At 41.2% G+C, this 10,414-nt stretch overlaps 1 protein-coding gene across 1 annotated transcript; it reads left to right on the top strand.

The window, feature by feature from the left end:
* Nucleotides 1–906: 906 nt before the first annotated feature.
* Nucleotides 907–10,127, top strand: LOC115461625 (protein Mdm4-like). Its single transcript, XM_030191589.1, has 2 exons — nt 907–3,144; nt 10,118–10,127. Exon 1 carries the CDS (start codon nt 1,032–1,034, stop codon nt 2,517–2,519), a length of 1,488 nt encoding a protein of 495 aa, XP_030047449.1. The 5' UTR covers nt 907–1,031; the 3' UTR covers nt 2,520–3,144; nt 10,118–10,127.
* The last annotated feature ends 287 nt before the right edge of the window (nt 10,128–10,414 follow it).

Genomic DNA, 10,414 nt, shown 5'->3' on the forward strand with positions numbered 1-10,414 from the left:
TACCTACAGTTGTATAACAGTTGAAAGTCATCCTGTTCGGTTTCCACCAGTCTATTGCTAGTTTTCAGTAGCTTGTGAACATGATACACAGGTCTACAGGGTAATAAATTTAAATAATGTAATCATCAACAGTGAAGACTGGACTTCATATCTGCAGAAGATTAAAGATGCTTTGCAATCTCTAAGTTAACAGGATTAAACTCTAATCATAACCATAGAATAAACAAATAATTTAGATGCACAGTTAGCACTTGAAAATAGCTATGTTTACAATTTGGATTCTGGACATTTTGAGCAAAATGTCCAAAGTCAGACAGGCATCATACAGAAAATGCCCCTCTACATGTCCTTTTTATTTCACAGGGGCCCTCAATTTATCCTTCTGCACCGATGGCTACCACCTGGTTGATTGCAGAAATTTGATGTGGAGACATTGAGAATAATGTAATTTGGATTACTAATAAACCAAAAGGCAATTGAATCTTTCTTATTTGATATGTCCAAAATATGATTTCTATTATATTATATCTGAATAATAGGTCAGGTCCAGCAGATGTGTAAAAAGACCGCCTTTCTCTGCAATGTTGCAACTGACGCAACTCATTTGTTTTAACCTGTCCAGGGTACAGCACTGCCTAGCTTGCATTGTAACTATAAGGAGCTTGATTTATAACTGGATTCCTATGTGAAAAGCCTGTCTTATAAAAGATGCCTATATTATGCCGATTTTATGAAGGCAATATAGAGACCTGACCTATGTGCCTTTTATAAACTAGGACCCCAGGGCCTCGCGCCTCTTTCTCTGTGAACCTGCTGGCACCGCCCCCCGGCACGCGGAACCCTTCCTGCGCGAAGCTCTATGGTTTCCCTTGCTCGCGCCGACGGAAGCGATCTGTTCCGCCATGTTGTTTTGTGAGAGCGGAAAGGGAGATTGCCGTGAGATAGAACCGTGTGGCCTGGCTGCAGAGGAGAGAGAGAGATCATAGCGTGGGGATAGGATTTTTTTCGTAAGCTGCTCAATCACTGCCAAAATGACTTCGTCATCTACCCCCACGTATTCTGCTGCTGAGATGAGTCCCTCCACTGTTGCACCGATCGGACAAGGAAAACAACTACGACCAAAACTGCCACTTCTGAAGGTGCTGCGGGCAGCAGGAGCACGAGGAGAAACATTCACAATGAAGGAGGTCATGCATTACCTGGGACAGTATATAATACTAAAGCAGCTTTATGATAAACAGCATCAGCACATGGTTTACTGTGGAGATGATGAGTTGGGCTTGCTTCTTGGTATCCAGAGCTTCTCTGTGAAGGAGCCCAGCCCTCTGTATGACATGCTGAGAAAGAACTTAACAACTATAGCAGCAGGTGCAGGTGCTGCCCAGGCGCTTACTCTTCCAAAGGATCAGAGCATCGATAGCCCCAGCCAGGACCAAACGAAGAGAGCAGTTCAGGGAGGGATCCCTGCCTTGGGAACAACAGACAATGGAGATGCTGCAGTGGTGTCTACCTTGCTCAAACGCCAGATTTCTGACGATGATGATGACCTAATGCAAGAGCGGAGTCAACCTCAGAGGAAGCAGCCTCGACTAGACTTTGTATTTGAAGAGTGGGATGTGGCCGGTCTGCCCTGGTGGTTTGTTGGCAATCTAAGAAATAATTATGAGCCCTTGAGTAATGGGTCAACGGACATGCAAACAGATCAGGATATAGACATTGCTGTTGTCTCTGACACTACAGATGATCTCTGGTTCTTGAATGAGAGTGAATCCGAGAAACTCAGTATGGAGGTGAAAATGGAGAGTCAAGATTCGGAAGAGCATAGGGAGGGAGGAAGAGAAGAAACAGATGACCAAGAGATGATAGAGGTTGCGATTTATGAAGATCAGGTGGATGGCACACAATGCTTAAGTGACGCCACTGATCCTGGCAACGACTCAGAGGACTCCTGGCAGTGCACCAAGTGTAAGAAGTTTAATTCACCTATAAAACGTTACTGCTTTCGTTGTTGGGCATTGCGGAAAGACTGGTACGCAGACTGCCCCAAGCTGGTACATTCCCTCTCCACATCAAATATCAGCTCCAAGCCGCTCAAGGAGGATGACAAGGGGATTGATATCCCAGACTGCCACAGGACCATCTCTGCTCCGGTCATCAAGCCTAAAGACTTGAATTCTATTCTGGAGAAACCCAGATTGGCTCCCTGCAGTTCCATTTTGTCACTGGATCTAGAAGAGTCCACATTTCTGTCACCTTCTACTTCAGAGAACAAAGACAGGAGGCAGAGTTCTAGTATACAGACTGCAGAGCTGCAGAACGACACATTGTTAGACTGCAAAGGGCTTCTGGAGCCCTGCAGACTCTGCAAGCGGAGACCACGCAATGGCAACATTATCCACGGAAGGACAGCTCACCTTGTCACCTGCTTCCTGTGTGCAAAAATACTGCAGAAGAGCCAACTTCCCTGTCCTGTTTGCAAAAAACAGATTCATATGGTGGTGAAGATATTTGTGGCATAGTAGAACTGCTATGTATGTCCTTTCTGCAGAGCCTTGGAAGCCAGGGGTGTTTATACACCTTCTTCACCCGTACCAGGGTTTCTGTCTGCTGCTGGAGAGTGCAGAGCACAGGGATGTTTTTCATTTACCAAATGTGTTATCAGTGGTCCCTGCAACGCTGTCTAAACCCCATTGTAGATGCGAGAGCAGGTGACCCTGCCATGAAAGCAGCACCAGAAATTATTAGCTCAGACTGAGCAGCAATTTCACTTAATGAAGGATTTTTCTGTTATTTTTCCTTGGGAGTAAGGGTTGTGCTAGTTTGATATAACTGGGAAAAATGGAATGTCTCTTAAATAAAGGCATCATTAATGTTTCTCCTATGTAAAGAGCCAACTGCTAGCAGAGGACCAAGATGGTAGTATTTGAGAAACCTCAGCACTAACATCTCTTTGTGGGGGCAGAAAGCCTGATCAGCTATCAGATAGCAAAGTCCTGGGTGGTACCTTTTATTTTTGATAATAGGGCAACCAGTGCCCAGTTTTTGGCAGGTTTCCTTGATTTAACCAAAGAGGAAAGCTCTCTGTTTTGGACAGTGAGCAGCACCAGAACTGTGTTTTTACAAAACCACACACAAAATGTATTTGTAAAATGACAATAAACTTTTCTCTGCTGTCCAAGGGGGTCATTTACAGAGGAGTGCTGGCGTTTTTAGCAAGTGCTAACCATGTAAATGTTCATAATATTCCTATGTGTGCCTACACGGTTGGCACTTGGTAAAAATGCTACCACACAGTTGTAAAAGGGGCCCCAAATGCAGTTAGCGATATCATTGCCTAACGATGAGACGTTCGTCTTCAAAGATTGAAAAGGGGGTTTTTGTTGTTTTTTGTTTGTTTGTTTTGCATATAGATACGTGCACAAATGCACCAGTCTTTACTCTTTAGTCCTGGAAAGCCACGGCATGAGACTCTCTTCCTGTCCACTGGATGAGTTTCTTGAAAGTGATATCACTGCCTAACGATGAGACATTCATCTTCAAAGATTGAAAGGGCTTTTTTTGTTGTTGTTTTTTGTTTGTTTGTTTGCTTGCACATAGATACGTGCACAAATGCACCAGTCTTTACTCTTTAGTCCTGGAAAGCCACGGCATGAGACTCTCTTCCTGTCCGCTGGATGATTTTCTTGAAAGTGATATCACTGCCTAACGATGAGACGTTCATCTTCAAAGATTGAAAAGGGCTTTTTTGTTGTTGTTTTTTGTTTGTTTGTTTTGCACATAGTTGCGTACACAAATGCACCAGTCTTTACTCTTTAGTCCTGGAAAGCCACGGCATGAGACTCTCTTCCTGTCCGCTGGATGATTTTCTTGAAAGTGATATCACTGCCTAACGATGAGACGTTCATCTTCAAAGATTGAAAAGGGCTTTTTTGTTGTTGTTTTTTGTTTGTTTGTTTTGCACATAGATGCGTACACAAATGCACCAGTCTTTACTCTTTAGTCCTGGAAAGCCACGGCATGAGACTCTCTTCCTGTCCACTGGATGAGTTTCTTGAAAGCGATATCACTGCCTAACGATGAGACGTTCATCTTCAAAGATTGAAAAGGGCTTTTTTGTTGTTGTTTTTTGTTTGTTTGTTTGTACATAGATATGTGCACAAATGCACCAGTCTTTACTCTTTAGTCCTGGAAAGCCACGGCATGAGACTCTCTTCCTGTCCACTGGATGAGTTTCTTGAAAGTGATATCACTGCCTAACGATGAGACGTTCATCTTCAAAGATTGAAAAGGGATTTTTTGTTGTTGTTGTTTTTTGTTTGTTTGTTTGCTTGCACATAGATACGTGCACAAATGCACCAGTCTTTACTCTTTAGTCCTGGAAAGCCACGGCATGAGACTCTCTTCCTGTCCGCTGGATGATTTTCTTGAAAGTGATATCACTGCCTAACGATGAGATGTTCATCTTCAAAGATTGAAAAGGGCTTTTTTGTTGTTTTTTGTTTGTTTGTTTGCACATAGATACGTACACAAATGCACCAGTCTTTACTCTTTAGTCCTGGAAAGCCACGGCATGAGACTCTCTTCCTGTCCACTGGATGATTTTCTTGAAAGAACTTTGTAAAAGTCATGCAATTGCTGGGTTGGTGCACAGATTAGCTTTCAGAAGCTAACACCTGAAGAGCAAGGGGGGCTTCACTCCTGAAAGCTACTCAGAATGTTGTGATGTTAACCAAAAAATAGAAGCGAAGACCCTTTTTTATTTATTAACCATTGTTTCTGTAGATTGGAGAAAACTAACGGAAGTCATAGTGTTGGTGATACTTCTGTGTATGGACATCATGTTCCTACACTGTTAATTAACAGCCAGCCTTGGAATGAGGAAGTAATGTGCTCATAAATTGCTACCCTGACTGATAAATTTGTTTTGTTCAGGAGCTTGCTATACAGGATTTATGTAAAAGTGCTTTTGGGTGATGCAAGAAAGTTGTGAATAGGAGACAGATAAGAAATTGTGGTGTGTAAAGGAAAAGCAAACTGTGAAGAGTGTTGTCTTTTTGGTATAAGGAAGAAGCGAATGTAGTAGGACCCACAAACTCCAAAACCCTAACAGACTGATATTTTAATTATTTCCAGTGGTTTCAGGGGTTACGGATGGAGGCTTTTTATTTTTACTATGAAGAAGTACATAGTAATGGCCAAGAGAGGGTGCTTATTTCATGATCTTCAGAAGTGGATTTGGCATCTCTGGCTGGCTGGATATAACAGAGGTGTTTGCGTTTTGAATCCTGCTCCACTGCCTCAAAATACTTCCTTTAGTCAAGTGTTTTCTCCTATTAATTTCCCCCATATGTTAAGACAAAGCCAGATAATACCAGCACAGTACAAATGGCCCAGTGAAGAGCTCAGGATGGACCAATATCCTGACTCCAATATGTATGTGTGTTTAACGGGTTTTGGGGGGTTTTCTGCTCTGATCTCCAGCATGCTGGGTGTGGGAGGATTTGAGCAGAAAATGCTGAATATACTGCCTGCTGTCTGAAAATGTTGGGTGTTGCAGAACTTTTTTGTTTGTTTAAGCCTTACTGCCATGTCCTTTTGGAGCTGCGCCTCCTCACCTGTGATAAGTGATAAATGCTGAGAGAGGAGGAGACTGCCAGCACATACATAGTTCAAGCTGCCTCTTTAATAAGCCACATGCTGTATAACCCTGAATAAGGTCTGCTTGTTGCCCTGGGTTGTGAGAAGGGAGGGGGAAATAGTGGCTCAGGTGCTATGACTTGCAGACACTGCATTTTTCAGTCTTTATTTTCCCATGTTTTTCCCCAGTGGTGATGAGCAGGGCAGTCTCTCCTTTTGTTTATAGGTTGTTTCAGTTTCACTGAAATATGTTGGGTTTTCCCCAAAACTGTTTGGACCTGACTCTGGCCTTTCCTAGAATTTTTTCACAGTATTACCCGTATACCTCACAGGTATGTGTGTACTTTTTTTTAAAATGCTGTATTTAAAACAGAGGAAGATGGGGCTGGGTTTTAAAGTAGTTGTTCCCAAGTGTTTCACATTTCTTGCAGGCTTTAGTTGTCTGCTGTCTCAAGGTGCCTGACCTGAATTTCCCTCACAGGCAGGTGATATGCCAAGAACTCTTGTTCAGTTTTGACTAAAACATCAGTAGTGTTTGAAGCAGGTATTCTTGGGATTCAACACATAGTTCTTTTATGGCACCCTAGACTGCTACATCACTGCTGTTTTTTGGTGCTTCTGTACTAACTTACAAAAGGATCCATTCTGTGTTTCCAAGTGTGCACACATATGTATTCGAGCACAGCATCAGGCCCTTTTACAAGTTTACTGCCATTTGATAGTGGTTGATTTTTGCAGTGAGTTCCTTGTTTCTGATACCTTTATAAGGGAGTTGAATGGCTGGAATAGTCAAGCCCTGGCAAATGTCAGATTAACTTGGAGTTGTAGCTTTCCTTAAATTTGTAGGCTGTTCCTTTTTGCAGCTTAGAAAACATGATTCATGGATAAATTCTGACTCCCCTGATGCCCAGCCATGATCACACTAATTTTTACAACTGTCTCTGGAATCGGGATGAGGGGCTGTCGTAATGCTCAGTCTTTTAACATCAGGAATTTCCTAGTGGGGTTAATGCTTTTTCAGACTAGTTAAATAGTCCGGAGAAACTGATCTGTTTGGTTACATTGGGTAGTGACTCCTTTGTCCCTTACTTGTGATGGTTAGAGCCTTACAAGTAAGTGCAGATAATGACATTGTAGCAAATTGTGTCTGTGCCTATCTTGTCATACTATATCAGCCTTACACACACAGATTCTGTGTTCATCAGTGACAGGATTTCTCTCCATTTTCCCCACCGCAAAATGCAAGTTCTTTGTGAAAGATGAGACTAGAGTTTGCTGCCTTGAAGCAGTCATAAGAATGCTGTAGTTTTTATTTTTCATTATAAGCCTTTTAATTATAGTTTCTGAACATGTGTATTTTGTAAGTACAGTTTGGATAAATATTTAAGAGTATTAAAACTTGATGATACAGTTGAAAAAAAATAGGATCCCAGATTTAGTTCCAACGGCACCTAAATGTCAATGTACAAATTTACACTTGCTTAGTAAAAGGGTATAATGTGCACATCTACTTAATGTGTTAACATGTGTCCTTTATAAAATACACATGTGCAATACAACTCTGTATCCACTCCACTCAAACTACTTCCCAGGAATATCTATGAAAAGATCATGTAAACACAGACTTTACGTGCAGAAAAAAGCTCTATAAAGTTATCCCTAAGTAGTTGTCTTTGCTTGTTTTTCCAAATATCTGTGTCCATTCCCATTCTAATACTAGGTAACATAATGGTTAATATGGATTAAGCACTGGCATTAACTTTAATGTTCCTTGTTACCTTAGCACTTAAGAAGTTTCACAGGCTTTGAAATTGAGCACTGTAGTTATACTCACTACATGAAAGTGATAGATTAACAGTTTTATTATGAGCAAAGTCTTTAATGGTCATGTAAAAACTGCCATGGTGAATTTTATTGTATAATATAAAAAACCTGATTGAAAATCCATATCATAAGGAATAACTTTCTAATTGGCTCGATTGCCTATGATGACTGAAAGGTGTTTCTAAATAGCTATCTATTAAGATTTAACAACTTTAAGTACTCTTCCACAGTCAATTCATATTTAATTGATGCCATTCAGGAACTCAATTAATCTTAATTAAGCTTTTTCAACATGCTTAAGAATAGGAAGCAATTTATTTGTATTGAAGTTAGAAGTGATTTTGCAAATCAGTTTGTTGATATTCTGCTCCTTTAAACTTTCCCAGAAGAAGTAGATGTACTAAAGACTTTACAGAATAAATGGTTATTGCATTATTTCATCATGGATTTCATTTGTTTACTGACAATAAAGGCTTCTTTTGTCAAACCATGTTTTCAAATCAATTATTAAATTAATGAAAATGGTGTTTGCTTTTAAAAATAATGTGCTCACAGTGAGGAAAAATCCACATTGGAGGAATTCTCAGTGGTCAAATAACATATATTCAAGAAACAGTCATAAAATAAGCTAAAAATCCTACTTCCATAGGGAATAATAGTTCAAAATAATTCACATTAACAGTTTAATACCACTTTTCCAATATTTAATTCAGCCCATCTTATATAATAAAACTCACCCTCAACGTTCTGAAGACACTGACGTCACTTCCTTCAAGACGGGTTCGAAGGGTTCGTGGTGGTGAAGCCACCGAAATTGGCAAGTCTCGGGGCCCCGCCCTCGCGTCAAAAGTGATGACGTCGAGGGCGGAGCAATGGCGTACATCAGGAGGTGCGGATCAATGGCGTCAGAACGACGAAGGGGTCGGTAGGGAGGGAGGGAGAAGGGGGGGTGTTGGGGAGGAAAACCTTGCTAGCGCCCGTTTCATTTGCTCCAGAAACGAGCCTCTTTTACTAGTATTACAATAAAAGAACATCAAATATCACATTCTAAATTCATTTTAAAATAACAAACAGTAAAAAGAACCTAAAATATACCCATAAAACTGAATAACATACCTTTCTGTATACTGTTCATCAGAAATTATTACAAATCTCCAAAAAATAGCCCTTTACTGCTTCCCTAAAATTCAGGATTTAAGAAGGAATGTTTCTTTAGCAGCTTGTTTTCTATATTTGGGGTAGCATTTGTAAATGTCTTCCTGGGGCCTTCTAACCCAAATTTTCTGTAGGGCATTTTGGTAGGGACTGGAATATCCAGGTCAGAATGGCCAGGGCATATTTGACAAAAGGTTAGCCTTTCAAAGAAACAGAGAAAAATGAAGGCAGATAGACCACATGGCCTATCCAGTCTGCCCAACCATGCCATCTACTCTCCCTTTCACTCCCTTACAGATCCCATGTACTTTCATTGCTGCCCTCAGGATAACAGGTCTGGGAAAAAAAAGTACATCACAAAAAATACCTGTTATGTGGGGGGAAATCATACCATATACATGTCTAAGAACCAGCAGAGGGACCATAGTGTAATGGACACAGAAATGATTGTAGTGCAGCATTTGTACAGGCAAGTCATTAGTGAACCCGTTAATGCATCTAGATATCTAAGTGGCAGACTTTTCCACCATTCAGATGTGTCATGGAGATACACAAACAAAGGAACCAGAAAGAAATGATAGTGACATTATGCTTTATTGTAATTACAGGACTGTGTTACTCCTGGAAACACAGTCAATGAAAATAGTGCTTTACGTGAATATATATACTTAATACCGTAATGCCCTTAGCAACAGCAGCTAAAGAGGGGGGGGGGGGGGGGGGGTGGAAGAATATACAACCTATCCAGGTCCAGCACATTTTTTTCTATCCTACCTCATTTAAAAGAAAAGTGTTTCTTTTCTCGGAAAGCGGAGCTTGTTAGTGAAGCTAAGAAGGAGCTACTTCATAGCAAAGCTACAGCAAGACAAGGAGGGAGTTACTTTATCTGCAAGGTTAAAGGCAGAGAGGGAGATTTTATCAGCAAGTATACAGTAATTGTTACTGGAAATAGAAACATTTAGCTGTACTAAGCTTTTGCTGGGGTTTGCGATTTTAGCATATGCAAAGAATATTTTCATCCCATGGGGTTTTTTGTGCAAATGGTGGCAACTCTCATGCAAAGCCCAAACCCAACAAATGGCCCTGCTACAAGTTGCACTAGGCGTCCATCTAAGACGGAAGGATTGGGGGAGGGAGAGCAGCAACACAGTTCTGGTGCATGAGAGAACTTCCCCTACTGCTGCGGACCCCAGACTTCTCAAACGCCAGCCCCAAAGACTAAAGAAGAGTAAACGCTGCATAAGCCCTGTAGGTACAAGCTTGAGCTGAAGTCTAAATATGTCTATCCCTCCTCTGAGGCAGATTTCCAGTCAAAGGAGGGAGGGGCACAGCAGTGCTTCAGCTCGTGCTTTGGGAACTTAAAGATTGGGGTTTAAAGGAGGAATTGTAAGTTAGTGTTAGGCAAACTAAGAGGCAGATGCACTAAAGCTAAATGAGCCTTTAATGACTCTCCAACGAGGAAAATTTGATCCGTTGCATGCATCAAAGGGCTTTTACCGAGGAAGCCAGCAGCTAACGAAAACGGAATGGAGATGAGCAATTAGTGTGAAAACCCCATTGAAACGACATGCACTAACCTTTTCCGATTGCCTTTACGCAGGAAAAAGGCAGGAAAACTAACGAGAGGTCTGGACCACTCGTTAGGTCAGCTCTGTGGCAGGAAAAATCATTAAGAGAAAAAATAAACAAACTTTGAGCCAATCCCAGCGCATTAGCAGAGCTAAAAGCGCTGTGATTGGTCCAAAGGACGTCAGAAAAACAAAAATAAATAAAAATAAAAAAAGGATCGGGAGGGGGC

This window comes from Microcaecilia unicolor, chromosome 2, assembly GCF_901765095.1.
Source record: "Microcaecilia unicolor chromosome 2, aMicUni1.1, whole genome shotgun sequence".
Classification (NCBI taxonomy): domain Eukaryota; kingdom Metazoa; phylum Chordata; class Amphibia; order Gymnophiona; family Siphonopidae; genus Microcaecilia; species Microcaecilia unicolor.

Coding starts and splice junctions, on each gene's coding strand:
- LOC115461625 (XM_030191589.1), top strand. CDS start 1,032: ATGACTTCGTCATCTACCCCCACGTATTCTGCTGCTGAGATGAGTCCC.